Genomic DNA, 24476 nt, shown 5'->3' with positions numbered 1-24476 from the left:
CTGACCTCTGAATCCCTGCTCTTTGTTCTGTCGTGGTCCCACAGGAAGTGGGTAAACTCTGAATACTCTTCATTTTTTGCCATTTTTTGAAAAAAAAAAAAAAGAAAATGTTTCCCAGAAAAGTTTTCCCCAAAAATCCACCAGTATTTCTGCTTTTTGTCCCATAATGTCGGCTCTTCAGTTTCAGGGGGGAAGAGTTGTGAAATGACTAAACCAGTACTGGTGAGAGACAGGCTCATAGACATGTAGACATACATTATGTCTATGTTCAGACTAAAGTCAACGTAACTGCACCAGTGTAGCATACTGGTAACCTACACTGATCTGCTGGGAGACGTAGCTACATGTGTAGGGATGTTTGGATGGGCTTTAGAAGTGGCTTTACTCAATGCTGACTGAAAAGAAGTTGGTATACTCCGTATACCAGTGTATATACCAGCGTATACCCTGGACTACACCGCTGCTCAGAGACCTCGCTCTCTTCCTTTTCCTTCTTTTTTAATGTTTAACTCGTCTTCTAAAATTCTGAGCGTCTTTCTGATGGAGAGGAAGAAACTATGTGCTGATCCAGTCGCTTTGGACTCATTATATTCTGGTATGCATCCTAAACGTCCCGACGGGTTCATAAATCATCTCAGCCAGTTTGACGAGGATGAAACTGGGACAGAAAAATCAACGCTAGAGGATCCTTCTACGCTTTCTGTGGGACGAAACCTTTATGCAGAGTCCTGCCATGCAGACCGCGGATGCTTTGCTAACCACAGCTCCAGGCCCTTGTCAGTCGCCCCATTCGGCCCCCTGCATGGAGACAGGCCTCTGGGCGCCTCCCACTGCCTTGCTGGAACATCTTATGAGTGTATGAAGCTGGAATTAGTGGAGCTGCGCTGCAGGTTTGGAGATAGGTGACTAAAAACGCTGCTGCTCGTTGATCTGAGGTGACTTCTGCATCATTCTCTCTTTGCATGTGTGTGTGTGTGTGTGTGTTGTAGCAGAAATGGAGCTTTTAATAGAAGCATTTCAGGATTTAGGCTAAGGTTTAAGCTGTGTGTGGAACTGGTGACATGTTGGTCTCATCTCCATTTGAAGAACTGCTTTGTGTGACAAACATCCATCTTTATGATGCTGTTGGTGGAATTTAACGTATAAAAAGGTTTTTGTTGGTAGAAAACTACAACAGTCACGTCTTCCTTCAACAACAAATAAATCATGAATAATGCGAGTTGTTCGTAGTTCTGAAGCGATGCAGGAATTTGCAGCCTTTTAATCAGAAAACAATGATTTTTGACTCAGAAATGTTTTTTTTTCTTCCTGAAGAACTAAGAAAACATGGACTTTGAAAGGAAAAAGCTGGAAAAGCAGGAGGTGCTAAAGAGAAACAGCTGGAGGAATCAGGTTTATTATCAACAGATCATTAACAGGATGGGGTGAGAAAAGAGAAGTTTAAACCATGTTAGATGTTCCTGGATGTAAAACTGTGAAGGATGCTGGAAATCACTGCTGGATGAAGGCAGCAGTGCAAGAAAAGCAGACTGGAAACCAGTGCATGGACCCAGGAAGATTCCAGTTCAGCCTGAAATCCACACCTGCAGGTTAAAGCTCCATCATATGTGAAGAGGATCCAGAAACACGCCGTCTTCTCTGGACCAAAGCTCATTTAAAATGTCCTGAGTGGAAACCTGGATGAAGATGTGGAATAGTTTGTGGACAGCATGGACGGCGTGTCCTGCAGACTAAAGAGGAGAGGGAGCATCCAGCTTGTTATCAGCCTGCATCTCTGATGGGATGGGGGTGCATTAGTGCCGATGGCGTGGGCAGCTTCCACATCTGGGAAGCTCCATCAATGCTGAAACATCTGCTCCCATCCAGACAACGTCTCTTTCAGGGAAGACCTTGCAGGTTCCACCATGCTGGACCACATCCTGATGGTGGAACAGGAGAACTGGTCTGCTGCAGTCCAGTTTCACCAGTACAAAACATCTGGAGCGACATGGAAGCAGAAATCCAGCAACAAGGTCCAGTAGAGCAGCTGGAATCCTGCATCAGACCAGAACGGGACGACATTCCTCTCCTGAAACTCCAGCAGCTGCTCTCCTCACTTCCCAGATGTTTCCAGATGTTCGAAGAAGAGATGCTAACGATGCTAATGATGCTAAACATCATCCTGGAACGACGTTTTACAGACGTGTTGCTGCATCAGATTTTCTATGAAATGATGAAATGTTCCATCATCAGACATGTTTATCTTCAGTTTGGGAAGTCCCTGGTATACAGAGATTCCTCCTGATTCTCTGCAGATGTTGTAATCTCAGAAGAATGTTTCAGTTTCACCGTCTGAAGTGTTTCTTCGTGTCTGTAGGGGGTAAAATGTGCTTGGTGAGAGTTTGAAATCTTTGCATTTCTGACATTCTACACATTCTCACTTCAATCTTATTTCTAGATGTTTCCCTGCTTAACCTAAACGCACCTCAACAGTTTCTTCCTCTTCTCTATCATCATCCTCTGCAGAGCCCTCAGATGGGGACCTTCATGGGTGTCTACCTCCCATGCCTCCAGAACATCCTGGGGGTCATCCTGTTTCTGCGCCTTACCTGGATCGTCGGCACCGCCGGCATCTTGGAGTCTCTGGCCATCGTGGGCTTGTGCTGCTCATGCGTGAGTACATGATCAACATGTGTCTGGTCTCCTAACACGAGCATTATTTGTTCTACATCAGGGGATTTACTGCCGAAGTCATTAGTGCAATAATGTGCAAGATTATGGAAGAGTGAACCGGCCTACATACCCCGCTTTGGTACGTTAAGACGCGAGAGCGACCTTCCATCTTTCATGGATGCGCTCCCTCTGCTTCTAATGGTAGCGGCTTGGCGTGTAATCCGTCCATCTGCAAACTGTCAGAAACATGCCGACTCACACAACCACACACCGGCTATATTTGCCTTTCCCACCACAGACAATGGATTATTTCAGATTAATCATGGAAAGTACAGACCTGAAACAAAGCGTAATCTCTGCGGAGCACTTTTTAACCCATATTGGCATCTTGTGGAAATGTGATGATTTTCTCAGCATCGTCATCGTCGTTGAACAAAGCTACGTTTGCTTACGTTTTCAGTCTGACAGCCTGTTTGGTGTTTTAGAGTCATAAAAACTTTTGGACCAGATTTCATGGCTGTTTGCCTGGAGAGACGGGAGCTCCATTTCCTTTATTAAAACCTGGCGCAGAGTTAACCCTCCTTTACTTTCCCGCTGTTACATAACCGCCCGGTCCGACGGATTAATGGTCATTTTTACTGCTTAGAGCACATCTGACTTCACACTGATGGTTTTATATCTGCCACCTGCTTTTCGCTCGTACTCTGAGGCCTTTATTGCAGGCCGAGTCTCGTTCTTGTTCGATCCAGAACCTTTTATTTCCAAAACTGAGCAACTTTTTTTCCTTTAGCTGATTAGAGCTGAAAGCTGCAGCAGAAGTTTGTTGCATTAGAAAAACAGATTTATTTTCCAGATTAAGAACAGAGACCAGGCTGCACTTACACAGCACATAGTACAGATTATTTCCCATCATCTCATGATGCTCCGTCCTCTGGGCTGCGTTCGGTTCGATCACATGCACATAGCAGGACACTGCAAGCACAAACCTTCATCCAATGTTTCAAGTTGTATGTTTTTGGTAAAGATTTACTCTCCCAACGCCCGTAAAGTAGTTTAAAATGTTTATTTATTTACAGTTGTGCTCATATTTATTCATTAAAGAAGGAAAAAAAACAGCTGCCTGTAAAATAAGCTGAAATTGACTAAAGTTATAATAAATAAAAATATTTTGAAAATCATTACATTATTTTCTAATCCTGGTTCAGTAGGAAACAAGATGATTTATTACATATTACATCAATCATAAAGTAATATTTAGGTGAACAATCCTTTAATGTTTCCGCTCCAGTCAGGTGTTTTCTGTTCCTCTCAGTCAGACTTCTGCACCTGTTGACAGGTATTTTGTCCCACTGTTCAACAGAAAAGTCTCTCATTTGTCCAGGACACATTTGTTTGTTTTTCTTTCTTCTACTCAATTAAATGAAAAAACAGTGTCTTATGTTACTAAATTATATTTTTGCAGATTTTTAGTGATTTTTCCTTTTTTAAGTCTCCAGTTATTTGAGTGACTGTTGTAATTTCAGCCTTTTCTTTCATGAAAGGGGACGAATACATATGAACACAACTGTATTCCATAACGAACTATTCCTTTTAATGGACAGAAAAATGAAATTTAAGATCTTAAAGACCAGGATGATGCGTATAAACAACACAAAATTGTGAATATTCAGAAGTGAGATATCGTCTTGTCCGTGCGCACGAAGAGCGATGCTACATAACGAATTATGAAGATTCTGAAACAAATCGACAAGGTGGTAAAAACAAAGATGGATTCTTCGTAAAGCAACGACAATATTGTGCTGATGCTACAAACTAAAAGGAAAATAAAGGCGCTGAGTTCATCCTGTTCTAGAAAATAGAGAACTTGGAGAGTTTAATGTTTAGTCCAGGATCTGAAGCTGGACCACGGCCGCTTCGGGACGGACTTTACGACGTCCGTGGGACAGTGTCAGGAAAGTAACAGACACTCGGACATGGTGGGATGAAAGTTTAAATGATGCAGCAGCGACAAAGTGACACTTCCATTGTTTCCAACTGGCTCTGGTGACGCTGTCAACACGCCTTCTCTGATTGGTCGACTGTCTATCTCTTAGACGCAAATATTAGGAAAAATAAATCTCGGTTTAAAAAAAACAAAACCTCACAAAATCACTGAACAGATTTTGTTTCTGATCTGGACGTTCCTGTTGACTTGACATCGATTCGATAAAAAATATCTCAGTTCGAATCAAAATAATCAGTCGGGGTCTAAAGGCCTTTAGACAGTGGCTAGTTTCCATCTGTAGTCCCTGGCAGATCAAACTATTTAAAACAATAATAACAAAGACAAAAGATTGTCAACACAATCCAACTCTTAGAGACACGATAGAAGAGCCACCGGTGGTTACATGTCTGCTTTTCTGTTGACAACGTTTGAGTTTTATTTTAAACATTTTGTGAAAGCAAATAAAATGCTGTCAATAAAACCAGAAAAAATTGACTTGCAAATCTCATCAACCCAGATTTTATTCCCACTAGAACATCAACAACATATCAGATCCTGAAACTCAGACATTTAAAAATAAAGTTACTGTTCAGTTTGACGTTGGACAAAGATCTGATGCAGGTATAACAGAAGTATTGAAAACATTGATCACAAGGAAAAGTTAGAAAAGGAAAAAACTCAATTAATAAACAGAAAAAAATATATAAAATATGAAAAAGAAGAAAACATTTACCAGAGGTACTGCGGGGAAACTGAAACATTTAACTTATTTAATGGAAAATATTAGTTTATTTTATGCTGGCACTGCCTGGGCAAAAAACTTCCCCTCCTGGATTTAACTGAGCAAACAGGTAGGAGCCTCCAGTCGGATAATTCCTGCATGGATGAACGTGTTTCAGCTGCAGCCCGGTGGTTTAACCCCGACTGATGCAGTGAGAAGCTTCTCGTATCGTAAACAACCATGTGGGAAGACGTGCGCGGTGGTCGTGGAAAAGATGTTGGTCGGATCATCAGAAAAAGGTTTCAGTTTGCTTGGGAGAACAAGGACTGGACTCTGGAGCTGGGAGAAGGTCAGATGTGGTCTGATGAGTCCAGATTGACATCAGGGTAGGAAGAAATGCTCCCATCATGCCTGGTGCCGACTGTATCAGCCTGTGGGGGCCTGACCTGGGGTTGCCTTTTTCAGGAATCCCATGGGTCACAGGATTCCTGCAGGATTCCCACAGGATGGGAGTAAATTTAACTCTTAATCACATGATTGGGACGGTTCAGGATAAAATGTTGACGAGAGCAGGAACCAACCAACCAACAACTGGCAAAAGAAAAAGAAAAAAAAAAAAAAAGAAAGTTGTCGCCATTTTTGTAGTTTTTGCTCTAGAATCCTATACTGTAACAAGGCAAAAAAAAGAACTACACTACCCAGAAGCCCACACTGCTTCCTGTCAGAACTGCTATAAGAAAAAAGGAATGGAGTCAGCAAACACCCGCGGAGAAACCAGGATGGCAAAAAATGATTTACTACTCAACATTGTAAGTATTGACGATTAGGCAGAATTTCATCATTTAATCACGTTCAACGAATCGACTAAAGACTAGATAAATGTACAAAACGGGAGTGGGAATCATTCTGAGTGGGAGTGGGAGGGGACAGGACTGAAAAACCACTTCCATGTCACCCCCTAGCCTGTTGTTGTTCAGGTCCAGGTCTGGGTCCAGGTCCAGGTTCTGGGTCCAGGTTCAGGTCCAAGTACGGGACCAAGTTCTAGGTCCAGGTACAGGTCCGGGTTTAGGTCTGGGTCCAGGTTCAGGTCCAGGTCTGGGTCCAGGTTCTGGGTCCAGGTTCAGGTCCAAGTACGGGACCAAGTTCTAGGTCCAGGTACAGGTCCGGGTTTAGGTCTGGGTCCAGGTCCAGGTTCAGGTCCAGGTTTTGGGTCTAGGTTCAGGTCCAGGTCCAGCAACATTATGGGTCCATGAATGAGGTCAGGAGATACCTGGATATACAGGATGAGCAGGTTTTTCCATAAATGGATTTTTTCTTCTATGATGATGAAGATGCAGGACAGGTCCAGGTTCAGGTCCAGGTTCATGCTCAGGTTCAGGTCCAGGTTCAGGTCTGAGTCCGGGACATTGTGAGGGGTTCAGGATTCACGAGGCATCATTTTCACACATGGATCCACCACAGAAGAACGTTTGACACATAATCAGGTTAACGGCAACAGACCAGTAACGAGGAGCATTTCAGAGAGGCAGAGTCTCTCAGGCGTGGAGAAGGACTTCACCAGTCCGATGCAGTAAAACTTCCAACCCTGATATGTCTGAAGGTTTTCTTTCAGCAGCGTAGGCTGAGTCAAGCCAACTGGACTGGGTTTAGTTTAGATGCTTAGCTGTGTCATCCAGGTCTTCTTCGGTTCTGCTCCACCATTCGTCCAGTTCAGACCTCCGTAATCTCTCATTAGATGCTTTACAAGCCTCTCTGTGCCAATGAATCTCTAAAACGAGGCGGAGCTGGAGGTGTGAAGGGACTTTTCCACCAGTGGTTGTTGCTGCGACTTTGCTAGCGCTCAAGTCCAAGCTGCTGTATAGCTGCTTAGGGTTTCAGTGGAAACTATGAGCTAATTGGTTTTACTCCAACTTGTCTGTCACTTTAAACCAGAAATCCAGCAAAGAGCAAGAGGTTTATCTTCTTCTTTTCTCCGTCTTCTATCCTCTTTGTCTTCTGTGCTCTTGCCTACTGTTTTTGTACCTGTTCCCTTGTCTCGTTCAGCCCTTGTCTTTCTTCTGACCTTCCTCTCGTCCAGACTGCACCCTTAGGTAACAGGCTCATGTAGATATCCTCAGTGACTTATTTCACAGAAAAGCTTGTATCCATAACCAATCCAAAAGATTGTGAGCATTAGGCCCTTAAGAAGCATTTAATAGACTCAGCGCTAGATTAACCCACCAACGATCCTATTGTTTAGAAAAGCTGGAAAATGTTGCAGTGATAACCGATATTGGAGGGTTTGTATCCTGAAGGTGATGTTCCTTCCTCTTGTGCCTCTGCAGACCATGCTGACAGCCATATCCATGAGCGCAGTCGCTACTAACGGTGTTGTACCAGGTAGGATGCGTCGTACACTCTGCTGTTCGTCCAGATGAGTTACTGCTTGATCTCCGGCTGAATCAATCATCTGCTGTCTTTGCTCTCCAGCTGGAGGCTCGTACTACATGATCTCCAGGTCTTTGGGCCCAGAGTTTGGTGGAGCGGTGGGTCTCTGTTTCTACTTAGGGACCACCTTCGCCGGCTCCATGTACATCCTGGGTACCATAGAGATTCTGCTGGTGAGTAAAAAGAGAAGTAAATAAGATTAAATAAAGCTAAAATTTCATTAATTTTTATTTTTATTTCCTTTTTTAGACCTATATTGTGCCTAAAGCAGCCATCTTTGTGGCAGAGAGGAAGGAGGACGAAGTGAACGCCCTGCTGAACAACATGCGCGTCTACGGCACATGCTGCCTTACTCTGATGGCCATAGTCGTCTTTGTCGGGGTCAAATATGTCAACAAGCTGGCGCTGGTCTTCCTGGCATGTGTCATCCTCTCCATCCTTGCCATTTACGCTGGAGTAATCAAGACTATCTTTGATCCACCAGTGTTTCCGTGAGTCCTGTTGCTATTTAACCTTTTCTTGATGACAGCATCCTCGTCCAGCAGCAATGCTAAGATGTAGCATTGCTACCTGCTAAGCTAAGCTAAGATGTAGCATGGCAACATGACAAGATAGGAGAAACTCGGCTTAAAGACTCTACCAAGCTTTGGCTTCCAGTTGAAACACACTTTAGACCTCAAGGCAATGAAAGAAACATGAGAAGAGCACAGTCCATGTTAGAGCGTCTGCTCATTTCTCCACACAACAAAGTGTCTCATGAAAAAAGACATCTGTCTCGTCACTGTGGGGCGGAAACTGTGAGCTAGCAACCAGAATCTGAAATCACGTCGCACGTCTGCTGTTTTGTAGTGAAAAGTTTTATTCCAGCTTTTAAACTTTTAAAACTCTGCTAATGTGTCTCCTATGTTTTAGCATTTTTAAAAGTTAATCATGAAGTCTTAGTAGTTTCCATGGCGATGATTGTCCCTCTAGCTTCCATGGCGATGAAGGGGGTTTTCTCTCCCTGTCAATAACTATCTTTCTGGACCCTAATTATGTGTCTGAGGTGAATGCGGCATCTATCCCTGGATTCTCCTGAGACTGACCATTGATAGAGGTTTCCATTCTCAACTAAGATATTTACCTGGTAACACCTCCATTAGAACAATTCAATTCAGCTTTATTTGTATAACGCTACTTCACAACAATGTTGCTTCAGGACACTTTACAGACGCATCAATTTAAGCCAATTCATAAATAGTTTAGCTAATAGAAACCAACTGATTGCATCAGGTCACGACTTGGATCCAATCCCCCATCCTGAGCTGCATGAGGCAACAGTGGGAAGGAAAAAACTCCCCTTTAACAGGAAGAAAACCTCCGGCAGAACCCGGCTCAGGGAGGGCAGCCATCTGCCTCGACTGGTTGGGGTGGAGAGGACAGGAAAGACAGATCAACATTTACTGCAGCTTTTATTCAGGAAGACCTGCAGAAAAAGGAGAGAAACTGCTCTGCTGGACTTTTATAGCTTCTGCTTTTGAATCGGACGCGACTTGACTCATTCCTGGAAAAACTTGGCTGCTGTCTTCTGGTTTTAACTCAAAGTAAGAGGAGATGAGCATTTTAAGAGGAGTGAACATGTGTGTTTTATGTGAATTTACTTTGACAAAGTAAGACAGATTTGGACATTTCTTTAGTAATCTCACATCTTGGCTTTCTTTTGAGATAAAGATGAAACATACAGCCCTTGTAGTTGTGAAGGTATGGTTCGCTTATCTTTAGGTTTGTCATTTGGAGGCAGAGAAATAGGCCTCATGAACAAAATGATCATTTTCCTTCTCATGCTAAGTGATGTGTCTCCTTCTTATCCTCAGTGTCTGCATGTTGGGAAATCGTACTCTGCAGAACCACAACTTCAACAAGTGTCTGAAGACGGATGTCGTTAATAACCTGACGGTCACAACCGAGCTGTGGCAGCTGTTCTGTAATGGCTCTGAGCTCAACGCAACCTGCAACGAGTATTTTATGAATAACAATGTGACTGAGGTGCAGGGCATCCCCGGACTGACCAGTGGAGTCATTTCAGGTTGGTCCAACACACAGCACCAGTTCTGTCTTTAACCGAGATGATGCACCACATGCATGTTGTAGTGGATACAAGCTCATTCTATCCTCCGCAAACCCTGACATGCATGGATGGTCTTTGCTATCTGGGCAATCTGGGCGACCGCCATAGGCTGTATATTAGGGCTGCTCGATTATGGCAAAAATTCTAATCACGATTAATTTGACTGAAATGGAGATCTTGATTATTTAACACGATTATTCATTATCTTTAACAACATAAATATAGTTAACATTAAACTGTGACTTTTAAACAATGTCTTTAGGATTCCACAAATATTTGAAAACAAAATAATAACATGAAGCTTTGTCTTGAATAGATAAATATAAGTAAGGATTAAACAACGCTGCGTGTCATGGTGTTCTCGACTCCGCGTTGTGCATTATGACCGTCTAACACACGGTTCTGAGCTGTTTAATCCGCTTATACCATGGTCCCACACAGTAAACATTTTATAACAAATTTGTTTTTCTTTTTTACAACATTTGCTAAATACACAAAATTATATGAACTATTTCATGTTGGCCTGGATGTAGTTTTTATGCCAAACAACCGCTGTCAGGCTACAGCGCATTTCTCTGATTTACCTGTTAAAAGACGGCTGATCTGAACCAGCTGATGAACGCGTTGCTATGGTAACGCCCCATAACGGAGGGAAATTATAGTGATTTAACTCGCCGAACTACGTGTGAATTTATACGAAAATAATGCAGCCATTTGTCACTGACAATGGTATAAACTATGTTTAGGTGAACTTCCACAACCTACTGCAGTTATTCTACATTGACCTGCAGCCGGAGCCGACTGAGACTGGCCGCCTGGGAGTGCTTTAGGACGGGAGAGGCTCCCGCTGCTCCTTCCTTACAGTAACTGCAGAACAATATGTGCCTTCAAGTCAGTCGCCAAAACACCAGAAAAGTCTCTAATCACTCCAGTAAAAGCTGCTAGATTTGTCGCTTTTAACAAAAAAAGTCTCCAGATTTAGCGAGAAAGTCGCCAAGTTGGCAACAGTGTCTGAATGAAAGCAAAGCGGCTGTGGGAGGAGTTTACAGCACAGCGCTGCAATGCCAGAGACGCTCGATTAGCAGCTGAAGACAGCAGGAGAGGAAACTGCAGAGAGAAAAACAATCACACCCTTTTATTTTTTGATTGTTGAAAACACAGATCGTAACTGAGATTAAAATCCGATTAATCGCCCAGCTCTACTGTATATAAAAAGATGGATGGAGCCTCCGTGACATTATGGGCATCAAGTGAACTCCGACCTTTCTGTAGCTTAGAGCTAGCCGAGCTAACACGGAGCTAACAGGAGCTAACCAGCTAACAGAGGTAAGGGGGCTAAAGCTAAGTCACGTTGTTAACCAGCTAAAAACTGCGGTTGTTCTACATTCTTCGTACTTGAAGCGGGAGATTGGGTACCTGTCAATCAAAAGCACACGCCCATAAATATGCCAAATTTCTAGATTAAATTACTTTTAAACGGGCGAGTTAGAAAAAAACTTCACTCCCCCCACAGTTGTCATGAAGGTAAACCTGACCTATTAAACCTGAAATAGATTTTTATAGCAGGCTGTAAACATGTTTATTTCTGCTGTAAACATGTTTATTTCTGCTGTGAAGTTGGTCTTTTTAACAAGGGAGTCTATGGAGATTCTCTGTTTTGCAGCCCCTAGTGGATGAGGGGGGAACTGCAGGTTTATGCACTCCTGAATATGCTTCATTTTTAACCCCTGGAAGTTGCCGCTTGGTGACAGCCCAGGGCGCAATACTTTTGGGGGCACACAACTCGCAACTGCAGAGGTTGTGAGCTGGTTCGTCTCACTCAGAGGAAAAGCGAGGATGGGGGCAGAGGGTAGACTGAACTCTTATTGTTCCTCACACACACTACTGCTTCTAAATAGATTATATTTCTTTCATAAAATTAACATGATAGGTGGTTTGCCCAGGGCGTAAAACTAGCCAGAACCATCTCTGATGAGATGGATCGATCCTTAATGGCTGATATACTTCTGCAGGTTTAAATTAAAAGTGCCTTTATAAGAAGATGAGAAAGTTTTGCCTCGGTATTGATTTCATCATAACGCTCCTTCCTTCATCCTGTTTGGCTGCAGAATAAACATGCTGCAATCACCTCCTTTCTCTCCAGAGACAGATTAGACAAAGTGTGCTGCTCTTTCACTACTTTTCTTTCCTTTCATGAGTTGTCTGGCTGCACACACACACACACACACACACACACACACACACACACACACACACACACACATATATATATATATATATATATATATATATATATATATATATATACATATATATATACATATATATATATACATATATATATACATATATATATATACACATATATTTGATACTGGCAAATATATGCAGAGTCCCCTCCCCCCATTAAAGACAAACAAACAGACAAAATAAAAACAACAAAATCATCTCAGACGTCAACGGTTATTGTCAGTTTGGACGTCTCGGATCCTCATTACATAAGTTCTGCTTTACAGTCATTGCAAATATCATTTTAATGCCTGAATACACTGAAATGATTCCACATCAAACACATGTTGAGTCCTCCTTGCAGCTCCTTATGCTGCAAATCCTGATGCGGCTTGATGAAGTCATCAATACGCACCGCCTCAACGTTCAAGGTTGGCTCAGAAATGCAAAAGCTACAGAATATATGGCGTATCTCAAACTTCACAACATCTTACTTGTTTTGACATTTTGAGAGGAGACGTAGCTGAAGTTGTTACAACTTTGATTAAAAAAAACTTGATCAAAGCGATCTCACATCACCAGGAACACACAGATTCTGCAAACAAGCCTATTTTTTACGTACTGTTCTACGGCACCCTGACCAACCACAAACAGGAAAAACCCCTCTGGACTGTACAGTCAGCCATGTACACCTCTACCCCAAATACAAACACACATAAGTGTCACCTGAACATGAGCTGAACTGGAACTGTCTCTGAATGTGGTTGGATTGGATGCAAACCCAGTTTCAAGTCAACAGAATCCAGTTTACAGAAGCTAAACTAACCAGTTTCCCACACGGTTACTGATTCTGCAGCACATGCTAACAACCCGCAGCCCCTCACATTCATATGTTTTAACTCCGAGTCGACTTTTCTGAAGAGTTTCCATCCCATCCGCCACATTCAGCATCCCTCCTGACTCAACAAGCCGAGCTTTAGCCTCAGATCACTCTCCACTAGAAGATTCCCACGTCAGCTGGATAGAGGAGATTATCTGTAATCTGAAGCTTGAAAAGCTCTGATTTTCACCATCGAGCTCTTCTAAGTTGTTTCAGGGTAAATGGAGCTCTTTACTGGAGCTGTTTCACTCCAAAACAGTTTTTCCACCTTCCATGATGCATTCACATCACAGTATATCGCTTTATTTCGGCTCTGCTTTGTCAGAAGCGTGATTCTTAGTTGCTTTTTCTGACTGTGCGCTGGATGGGGTAGAAGAGAGCATCACAATCCTGGAAAATCTAAAAATACTACCATTTAAAAGAACTTTTCTGAAGAAAAAGCGCTGAAGCTTTTGACATATGGTGGAGAATGAAGCTGTAAAGCCAAAGCAATGGACCAAAATTGAACTGGAGCGCCCTCTAGTGGCAGCTCGGTGACCTGCACCACATGCTGGGAAAAGTTTTGCTTGTTGTGGTTCATTTTCGATGCAGAAATCATGTCCATCCTACCAGACTCTGCTCTCACAGGGGATTAAACGGAGACCCCTGAGTTGTGCATGTGCAGCCCCGTATGTACCAGAAGGTTATGAAATACAGAGCAAACTCTGAGCCCAGCTCATATTACGTAACCACCATCCCTAACAAACCGGTTTTACTGCCAGCCGTCTGCACACACACATTCTTGTCATGTTTCTTGTGAACTGGGACGAGCCTGTGCAGGTGCTGGACAGTTCCACACGTGATCGTGTTAGTCTTCTGCTTATGTAACTCCTCCCTGACCGCCTGTCGCCTTGCTGCTACAGATTTAAGGTTTTTGCATATTTAGATGACTGGACCATTAATCTCCGCCCTGCAGCTGGTGGATCACTTCTGTTCCACAAAATGGAAACACAATTTATTTACATTTACACTGTCTCACATGTTTCATTAGTTTTTCATGTCTGTTGGTAGTTCTTACAGTTTTGCTGGGTGTAATGAGGCACTCATCATATCGGCGTCTGCATTTCAGCTGTCAGAAAGCCGCCAAACCAAGATGATTTATCTCTTTACTTATTTAAATCTTAGTCTGAGTTGTTCTTGCAACCCTTCTTATGGTTTATGAGTGATGACTGAAGCTATATTTGTCTCTGCTGCAGAAAACATGTGGTCCCAGTATGGCCCTCTTGGCATGCTGGTGGAAAATCAGAAGATTGAATCTGTGGGGGGGAGTGACCCAGCGCAGGACATTTACATGCCCTACGTCGTCAACGATATCACCACGTTCTTCACACTGCTGGTCGGCATCTACTTCCCCTCCGTCACCGGTGAGACGCCGACCAAACACTCGTTATAATTCCCTAAATATGAGAGGAAATCTGTTTGACTTTCCTTGTTCTTTTTCAGGAATCATGGCTGGTTCCAACCGGTCAGGAGACTTGAGGGATGCGCAGAAGTCCATCCCCATTGGCACCATCCTGGCTATCGCCACCACTTCTGTCATCTGTATCCTTCCACTGTGCAGTCACACCCGTAACCAGTGTTACTGCAGGTTCTGTTTCTGCTGGTGGGGATATCCTCCAGGACACCCCTGTGTCCTCCATGTAATCTGTCTGCAGCTTTGCATGTGGATTCATTTTATTCCCCTGAGCAGTCCTCCTCAGACATCACCTGCGTGGTTCTGTTCGGCGCCTGCATTGATGGAGTCCTGCTGCGAGACAAGTGAGACACTTACTGCACATGATTGGTGTTCTACTGACAGAAATGGGGTTTATTTGGTGTTATTTAGAGTTTGTTCTTCTAATCTGTTTTAAAATGACATTTTTTAGATACAAATTTACCTCAATCTTTGTTAGTAAGTTCAATGTTTATCAATAGAAAATTAATATTATGATGATATTAACCATCTGGTTGCCATTTGTTTGTGGTGTCGCCCCCCCCCCACCAAAAGAGATCTTATATTTCCATCTGTTTATCTGTTCTGTTGTCTTTATTTCAATGTTAAATTCTCACTACTGTCAGCTGTCAGTTTGACCAGCTTCCCTCTCGAGTCATTGCGGTCAAAAACCTCCATTTCCAAAGAACTGATATAAAACTTTAAAGATTTTTTCTGCTTTTTCAGCCTAATTTTTTGGAAAATTACATTACAAAATAGTTTTAAAGATTTACCCTTTTAAATATCAGTGGGATTACTTTTATTTTTGTCCTCATTTATAGGACAAAATGTCTCTTTCACTAACAGTAAGCCTAGTTTTTATCTAATAGCTAATTTTAGGACTTTTATTTGTCTCTAATGGAGACGAATCGTTGAAAAGAGACAGATCTTCATCGCTGAGTGATGAAACTAATCGCTCCCTTCCCCGTCTGGATGTAGTCCTTCCACTGAGCCCAGCGTACGTGGGTTTGTTTATGTTTTCCTGCCAGAACAAATGCAGATGAACGAGGAGAGACGTCTCGATGGGAAACCAGAAGCATGTTTGTTGGATGGTGTTACTAACTGGTTTCTAAGTTATTTTGATCCTTACTGGAAAAAAGAACATGACGTTCAGTGTTTTCATGACGAACACATAAATAAAAACAAATGAAAGAAACACGTATGACCAAAGGCGTTCAGCTGCCCTTCTTATCTGGATTATTTCCCTGGAAACAGGAATGTGTGTAAACTGAGCCCTGCAAGTAATCAGCGGGTTTCTGGCACAGTTTCTGCTGTAAACAACTAAATCACACGGTGCAAAGCTTCAGAAAGAAGTTGCAGACTGGTTAAATACTCCCCAGTTTTACAGTCTAACATGGCAACCCTCGCAGCTACATCTGGCCACTGGGCTTTCCATCAGCGCCCAGTAAAACCATTAGTAATAAATTAGCACTTAAACAGGCTTTGTGGTGGGTGCAGAATGTTTATGTACCTGGGACTGAATCATCTCCTGAGCTTCATTTCCTGCCGTAAAGTTCTTTTAATGCTTGTTCTGTGTTGCAGATTTGGCGACTCGGTGAAGGGGAACCTTGTTATCGGGACGCTGTCCTGGCCCTCACCCTGGGTTATTGTGATTGGTTCCTTCTTCTCCTGCTGCGGGGCGGGTCTGCAGAGTTTGACCGGCGCCCCTCGTCTGCTGCAGGCTATCGCTCGAGACGGCATCGTCCCTTTCTTACAGGTTAGATGCAGGTTTGCTGCTCAGCAGGCGGCGTTGGCCATCCTGATGTGCTCCAGCTGTTGACACTCGACTCTGTGTGTGTGTGTGTGTGTGTGTGTGTCTGTCTGAAGGTGTTCGGTCATGGGAAAGCTAACGGAGAGCCCACCTGGGCTTTGCTGCTGACCGCTGGGATCTGTGAGATCGGCATCCTCATCGCCTCCCTGGACGCCGTGGCTCCGATCCTCTCCATGTCGGTATCCGTCTGTGATCCCTCCAGTATTCTGCCTCTTAAAGCTGCTTACGCTTGTTCATAAAATGGAGATTTAGACGGTAACGGTGTTTTCTGGCCCCTGCAGGTTTTTCCTCATGTGCTACCTGTTCGTCAACCTGGCCTGCGCCCTTCAGACCCTGCTGCGAACGCCCAACTGGAGGCCCCGCTTCAAGTACTACCACTGGTGGGTGTGGGTGCAGAAGCACATTAAATGAAGTGTGGTTTGTGTGTTGAGCTGAGAAGGGAGGACACCATTGTTGTCTGTGGGTTTTAATCCGTTTCGCTGAGTTTTAAGCCTCTCAGCTTTCCAATCTGAACCCTTTTCATTTCATTAACAACTTCCAAGCAGAAACCGTGACTCAGTTTTTCCATCCAGGGCTCTCTCCTTCCTGGGAATGAGCTTGTGCCTTGCCCTCATGTTCATCTCCTCCTGGTACTACGCCATCGTTGCCATGGCCATCGCTGGCTGCATCTACAAATACATCGAATACCGAGGGTGAGGCCTCACAAACGCTTTATGAACTGGTTCCATGTTTGTTTTGTCTTCCATGGTGCTGGATTTTATTTCTGTTTGCCTCAACAGGGCAGAGAAGGAATGGGGTGACGGCATCCGCGGCCTGTCCCTGAACGCAGCGCGCTACGCTCTCATTCGCCTCGAGGAGGCTCCGCCGCACACCAAGAACTGGAGGTACGGGGGCCGTTATGTGGATGTTGGTTCAGTTTGGTGGGGTGGACGGTGAGGAGACGGGAATAGACGCCAGGCTTCATTTGATAAGTCTCTCTACATAATGTGCCAGAGGAGACGATAAGCCGCAGTGCAGCGAGTTGGCTGACCTTCAAAGCAGTTTCAGTTACATTCTTGGCGTGCTAAGTGCAGGTGCCATATTTAGCTGTTTACTCTAGTCACATGACCTTGATGAGGTTTACTTCTCCTTGTCATAAATATCTCCTCAGATGAGTGACAGAATGAGCAACAATGTTAACCATGAATGTTAGTTTCAGTCCTAAACTTGATAAAGAGAAATGTCTTCTGCTCTGGACGTACCCAGGCCTCAGCTGTTGGTGCTCCTGAACCTGGACTCGGATCATGGAGTGAAACACCCACGTCTGCTGTCACTCACCACTCAGCTGAAGGCGGGGAAAGGCCTGACGATAGTGGGGAATGTCCTGGAAGGGACGTACCTCACTAAAGACACAGAGGCAAAGAAGGCAGAGCAGGTACGGTGGACGGTCACTCAGTCCGGCTACAGAAACAAAACCAGTCAGGTTTGTCTGTTTTCTACCAGAACTGGGACTGGATGTCTGCCATGTGGCTCTTTCTGCAGTGGTTGCGTTGGTGGTCATGTGTGTTTGGATGTTTATTACTGACATGTACCTCAAAGTCACCTCTAGATCCACCAGCAAAGCTGACGCGTCAATCAGGATTTACCAACCTGACAGGGGAACTCTGCCACCTACTGGCCAAACTGGAGCCCTACGAGGCTGGTTCACTGGGTGGATTATTCTGCAAAATACATGATGTACACAGGCAACATCTGGATGACGAGTCAGTTTTCTTTCCTTTTGGACTGTCTGAAATTGGGCCGTAAATACAGCCAAGCTTTTTTCTGTCTATTTCTTTCAAAGGTGAAGGAAGTTCATTTATACAGCACAGTCAACAACAGGGTGATATAACGTGTTTTATGGAGACAATAAAACATTAGAAAATAAGCAGAATGAATTTAAATTAAAACAAAAAACAAGGAAAAGAAATCAAATTAAATAAACACACGGGAGGAAAGCAAACGCTAAAGTAAAACCAGGCTTAAATCCACAACTAAACCCAGTGAAATGCACAGAAAAGTTCAGGATCTTACTGGATAAAAACTGCTCTCAGTGTCGGTACAAAACTAATCCAGCTTTCCCAGAAATTCCCACATTTCTCTAAGTCAACTTTTCCATCAGAACATACATTACATCACTCCAGTCCTCCTTTCTGTGTAAACAGAAAGTCCACTTCCATAATTTTCTCTATGCTTTTCTACAAACTGCTAATGAGGTGTAATAAAGCTTCATGTAGAGCTTCATCTGCTCTACATTATGTATCTGTACTGTATTTATTCCCTCACAATGCCAGACCTGCTCAATAGGATGAGTTCATGTTTTTCCGGGCGTGGTTTTCACGTGAGGGAAGAATGAAGCAGGTGGATCAGCCTGACCTCAGCATCGGTCTGTCACAGTGAAAAACACTTAAATTTTACTCTCAGTCTACAAGACTGTGGATGCAAGCAACCAAAAGGAGTTTTTTGGGGCTATTCTCGAGAGATAAGGTGAGGAAGTCAGTCATCCACAAGGGGCTGAGAGTAGAGCTGCTGGTCCTCTGCTACCAGAGGAACCAGATGATGGGGCTCAGGCATCTGGTTAGGATGCATCCTGGTTGAAGTGTTCCCTGGAGAAGCTGGAAAAGACGTCCAGAAAAAAGGATGTCTGGACTGCTGTTGCTCCTGCAGCCAGACCGCAGACAAGCAGCATAGATGGATGGATGGATGGACTGAGGGATGGATGGATGGATGGATCAGTGGATTGATGGATGGACAGTGAGATAGATGGATGGATCAGTGGATGGATGGAGGGATGGACAAATGGATGGAAAGATGTATGGATGGATGGAGGGAGGGAGGGAGGGAGGGATGGATGGATGGATGGACTGACGGATGGACAGAGAGATGGATGGATGGATGGACTGAGGGATGGATGGATGGATGGATCAGTGGATTGATGGATGGACAGTGAGATAGATGGATGGATCAGTGGATGGATGGAGGGATGGATGGATGGATGGATCAGTGGATTGATGGATGGACAGTGAGATAGATGGATGGATCAGTGGATGGATGGAGGGATGGACAAATGGATGGAAAGACGAATGGATGGATGGAGGGAGGGAGGGAGGGAGGGATGGATCAGTGGATGGATGGACAGAGAGATGGATGGATGGATGGACTGACGGATGGACAGAGAGATGGATGGATGGATGGACTGACGGATGGACAGAGAGATGGATGGATGGATGGACTGAGGGATGGATGGATGGACTGAGGGATGGATGGACTGAGGGATGGATGGATGGATGGATCAGTGGATGGACAGAGAGATGGATGGATGGATGGACTGAGGGATGGATGGATGGACTGAGGGATGGATGGATGGATGGATCAGTGGATGGATGGATCAATCAGTTTCTCAGTGTTGGAAGTGATCTGCTGAACCCACTTTAACACTATGACACTGTGATGTCATCATGACATCTTGCGCGCCATTGGCTGGGATTTTTTTCCATATTATTTCACTGCCATCTATGATGAAGAATAAAAGCTTCATATCTTACTTATAAGTAAGATGCTGCATGTATGAAACAACTAGTTTGACATGAAGCAGAACATGTTTCCACACAATCAGAGACTGTCTGAGTCTCCAGATGTGCTGATAAGAGACAAAACACGGAATCTGCATGTCAAAAGCCAACGCTCAAGATTAAAGATTGTAGGAGAATGCAGGTTTCCAGGTTCCAGACTGTTCAACGTGCTTCATATAAAACCCAAAAGCTCAAGACGCAAATAGACTAAATAACAGTCGTTTTGTTAGAGAAACGTTTTGACCTTGATTTAAACCAGTTGAAAGTTTCAGTGGACCTGTAGTTTTTCTGGTAGTTTGTTTCACATGCAAGGAGAATAAAAACTGCTTCTTATCATAAAATACCTTTATTTTACTGCAATGTTTCAGTCAAGCAGAGGATGCCGGCTATATTTTCCAGTTTGATCTTCCCAGTCAGTGTGTTCACAAACCAGTTAGTCAGCATGTTTCAGCTGGTATGAAGCTCAGAGCACGAACTGCAAACTCCCCATCATTAAAACTAGACTTATAGCCAGTGGCTGATCTACTGCCCTCATCTTAGAGTTTGTGCACGTTGTCTGTGCTTCATGTTTTGGTTATTTATCCACCCTGTTGCTTATTTTCTCTGGTTTTCTTAATATTGGATTTATATCCAATAAAATGTGCTTCATAATAAATTTTTACACTAATTAGTGATGTAATGATAATAATATTTTATTGATGATAATTATGATGATGATGATGATGTCTGTTTCCATCTTGTCTCATCCAGAACATCAAGTCCGCCATGTCAACCGAGCGCACCAAGGGTTTCTGTCATGTGGTGGTGTCTTCAAACCTCAGGGACGGCATCTCCCACCTCATCCAGTCTGCAGGTTTGGGGGGCATGAAGCACAACACGGTCCTGATGGCCTGGCCTGGAGCCTGGAAACAAGCCAATGACCCGCAGTCCTGGAGGAACTTCATCGGTAAAGCAATGGTTCAGGATGAACCTTCATCGCTTTTAGTATTTTCTCAGCTGTAGTTCGTAGAGGTGGGATGCCGATGGGGGGGGGCATGTTGGATTAAAAATGTACCTTTATATGTGTTTTCCTCCTCTATTAACCTGTGTGATCTTCCATCCATCCAGAGACCATACGTGAGACCACAGCTGCCCATCAGGCTTTACTTGTGGCCAAAAATGTGGACAGTTTCCCCACCAACCAGGACCGTCTGGGGCAGGGCACCATAGATGTGTGGTGGGTGGTCCATGATGGAGGCATGTTGATGCTGCTGCCCTTCCTGCTGCGACAGCACAAGGTTTGCTGGTGTGTCGGGGCTGCGTTGATCTCTGAAACGATCCATCCATCTCACAGTAACCCCTTCTCCTCCTGCAGGTGTGGAGGAAGTGCAAGATGCGCATCTTCACAGTCGCCCAGATGGACGACAACAGCATCCAAATGAAGAAAGATCTCCAGATGTTCCTCTATCACCTGCGACTAGACGCTGAGGTGGAAGTGGTGGAGATGGTGAGACAGAACCAGGCAGTACTTACTGCTCGGGGGTCCAATTAATCCGTTCCCTTACAGCGTTTTCTCTCCTTCGCAGCATGATAATGACATCTCAGCCTTCACCTACGAGAAGACGCTGATGATGGAGCAGCGATCTCAGATGCTGAAACAGATGCAGCTCTCCAGGACTGAAAGAGAGAGAGAGGTAACGTAGACCTGGATGGAGGCACGCCCACACCTACAGCCAATGGGCTTCGTTGCTTTAATGCATTTAAACACCTTTGTAGTGAATCTGTGTCTCTTGACAGCTGGTTAGTGGGGACAGGACCACGTTCATGTTCATTTAGGTCTTCTTTCTGGATGAAACAGAAATCTTCAATAATTTCCCTAAAGCAAGAATTTGGTGCAGAAATGAATATTTAATCAGGTTTTCTCGTATCCACTCGCACAAAGTTACAGGCTTAAATTATGCAAACGGTCTCCTGAACCTGTTTTCACTTCACAAGGCCAAGCCTAACAACTTGTCCTTAGTGGTCACGATTCAGCTGGTAGTTTGTCATTGATTGACCAACTCAGAATCACGGGAAAGCCCGTGGAGCCCATAGTCGATAAGAATCTGCTGGAATATCACTGTCCACAGTGAAGAGAGCAACCTGAGTGGGTTGCAGAAGGAGCCCTTTCTCCAAAATCTAAAAGCTGACAAGCCAGGCGTCTTCTGGAGGAGATTTTATTGAGCTTTTTTTTACATCATTGACAAGAAATATGTTTAGAGGAGTTAAGCTGAGGCTTTAGAACCCATAATAACACTGTCAAACATGGTGGTGGTGGTATCATGATCGCTGCCGGTGGTGCACAAAGTGGATGACAGAATCTCCACATTCACCATCAAATCTGGTTACAGAACAGATAAAGCAACAAAAGTCGAGCAGAAAATGTGTAAACTAAACTTTAGCTCATAACCGGGAAACCATCCAAACTTTACCAGTTCTGCCTGCCAGGGAGTGAAGTCAATCATTGGCTACAGTTACATGATGTTTTTTCATTTGGAATTAATAATTCGGAATTAACGTATTCTCCTACGAGTTTACATAAAGATAATAATTCCGAATGAAGGTTTACGTGAAACACATCCTCACTTAATTCCTCTTTATAGCGGCGGGTTGGGAAGGGTTCTGATTGGACAGAGGGTGCACGTGACGTATGATGTATACCAGAAATAAACAAAGTTGGCTTCCTGCTTCTCGTCTTTTCAGTCGTAACTTGTAAAAACTACATTACCGTACCAGTTTTGCTACTATTTTTATTATAAATATGAAGTAGCAGCTCAACACAAGCATACTACTTCACTTTTTGCAGAAACTGAGAAGGAGAAGAAAGATTTAGTTTAAAGCGGAATTAACTTTTATTCGGAATTAAAGAAATGTAAACAGCTGCTGAGATGCAGTTAGCTAAAGGAGATCTCACTCAATATTACAGGTAGTGGTAGCACTAGTACTAGCCTTAGTGAGCCAGGGGGGTTTGGTGGTCTAGTGGTTGCAACAGCGAGCTTGTAGAAACAGGTGAACCACTCTGGGCCCCTAAGCAAGGCCCCTAATCTCCCAGCTGTTCCTGGGTAAAATGGAGAGTCTACTGTACAAATCACGATTATTAAGGCAAACATTTAATAAATGTCTGTGTCTGAGCCTGTTTATATCATTTTAATCTTGTGTGGATATGAGAAAATCCTAAAATATAAAGTTTATATTATAAAAAATACGTTAAAAAACCATTAAAACGCCAGCTGAGCAGATGACATGATAGCGTGTTAGAAAATGACACGGTGATAAATGCTTGTTAGCTGAGCTCTATGACAACTGGGCCCTCTCCTGTTCACCCCCCCTGCCTGTCGGGGCCCTGCCAACTACTCAGATTCAGAGTATCACTGACGAATCGCGTAGCTCAATCCGGAGGAAGAACCAGGGCGCTACTGAGAGCTCGACCCTCAGCCGGCAGTCCTCACCGATGGAGGACACTCAGGAGGACGAGGTAGCTGGTTTTGTCAACCCTCTGTCCCCCACTGTTAGAAAACTCAGGGCCGTATTCACAAAGCTCCATCTTTGGCTACAGTTCTTTACCATCAGCGGGGTTTCAAGTCTGGACTCAGAAAATTAGGTTTTTTACTCTCATATTTACCAAAACTGTCCCGCAGGTGGACATCGATCCATTCTCCTCCAATGTGGACGTCAGATTGCGGTTCTCAGCGAAGCAGATAATTCAGGTTGTCTCGGATGTGACGGGAACCCTGATCTTTGTTTGTGTTGTTTTTTCGTACCTGAACTTTCTCCTCGTACGGCAGCCATGAATCATCCTGTCAGCGTAGTTTATAGATCAGTCAACAGCGTGTTTACCGTCACCTGAAGGCTCACGCCCTCACAGGACAAGCTTCTCTGGATAATCCATTGAGCTTTTCAACCTGCTTACTGTGGGTTTATCCAGTCTATGTGCTGCTCTAGCGCAAGACGATGTGTGTCCAGACAGCATCCACGAACATGTGGCAGAAAAACCACACAAAGTCCACATTGGCCCAGAAGTAGTGCTACTTACTGTAGTCATTGACAGCTGCTTTGTGAACACCAGCACCTGAAACTGCTGCCCAGCCTCCCACCCCCCCCAACCCCAACCCTGCCCTGAAAGCTGCGAGGCGAGAGAGTACTGTACCATCAGAGACCTGAAAATGGCCCAATCTGCTTGCCGTACCTCCTCCATTAATGTACAACACAAGCTGTGTTTCTATTACATTTTTAACGCAAAATTAAAGCGATATTCGTAAGTTTCGACAAACCATTGAACAGTGTTTATCGCATTAGCCTCAAGTCTCGTAAAATCTCGCGAGAATAACGAGATTTTACGAGACTTGAGGCTAATGCGTTGACGCAAGGTAGCGACACGGCGTTATTATGGTGTTTTCTACTTTCTGCGGAGAATTTGCTTCAGATTTTCAAAGCTTTTCTTCCTCATTTTCTTTCCTAAAGCTCAGAAATTTGCTGTTGTTTGTTCCGCATTGCGCCAACGTTATCGGAATTTAACTGGTTACATGTCGCTGCCACGTCACGTCCAGGGACACGTAAATGCGAAAAAAGTGTTTCCATTACACTTTT

General features: G+C 44.0%; 1 protein-coding gene across 3 annotated transcripts in view; it reads left to right on the top strand.

The window, feature by feature from the left end:
• slc12a7b (solute carrier family 12 member 7b) overlaps positions 1 to 24476 on the top strand; it is a 75273-nt gene that overhangs the window by 44655 nt on the left and 6142 nt on the right. For all 3 annotated transcript variants that reach the window (XM_079259749.1, XM_079259748.1, XM_079259747.1), the window contains exons 4-21: positions 2506 to 2652; positions 7682 to 7736; positions 7827 to 7957; positions 8034 to 8275; positions 9638 to 9849; positions 14236 to 14403; positions 14483 to 14581; positions 14740 to 14797; positions 16053 to 16227; positions 16338 to 16456; positions 16563 to 16661; positions 16854 to 16973; positions 17061 to 17165; positions 17527 to 17695; positions 20622 to 20817; positions 20979 to 21148; positions 21226 to 21357; positions 21437 to 21544. In XM_079259749.1, the coding sequence (XP_079115875.1) occupies positions 2506 to 2652; positions 7682 to 7736; positions 7827 to 7957; positions 8034 to 8275; positions 9638 to 9849; positions 14236 to 14403; positions 14483 to 14581; positions 14740 to 14797; positions 16053 to 16227; positions 16338 to 16456; positions 16563 to 16661; positions 16854 to 16973; positions 17061 to 17165; positions 17527 to 17695; positions 20622 to 20817; positions 20979 to 21148; positions 21226 to 21357; positions 21437 to 21544 (2505 nt within the window). The remainder of the gene's footprint in view (positions 1 to 2505; positions 2653 to 7681; positions 7737 to 7826; positions 7958 to 8033; positions 8276 to 9637; positions 9850 to 14235; positions 14404 to 14482; positions 14582 to 14739; positions 14798 to 16052; positions 16228 to 16337; positions 16457 to 16562; positions 16662 to 16853; positions 16974 to 17060; positions 17166 to 17526; positions 17696 to 20621; positions 20818 to 20978; positions 21149 to 21225; positions 21358 to 21436; positions 21545 to 24476) is intronic.

This window comes from Telmatherina bonti, assembly GCF_933228915.1.
Source record: "Telmatherina bonti genome assembly, chromosome: 20".
NCBI lineage: Eukaryota > Metazoa > Chordata > Actinopteri > Atheriniformes > Telmatherinidae > Telmatherina > Telmatherina bonti.
Note: the sequence above shows the minus strand (reverse complement) of the source record. Positions and strands in the feature narration are given on the sequence as shown.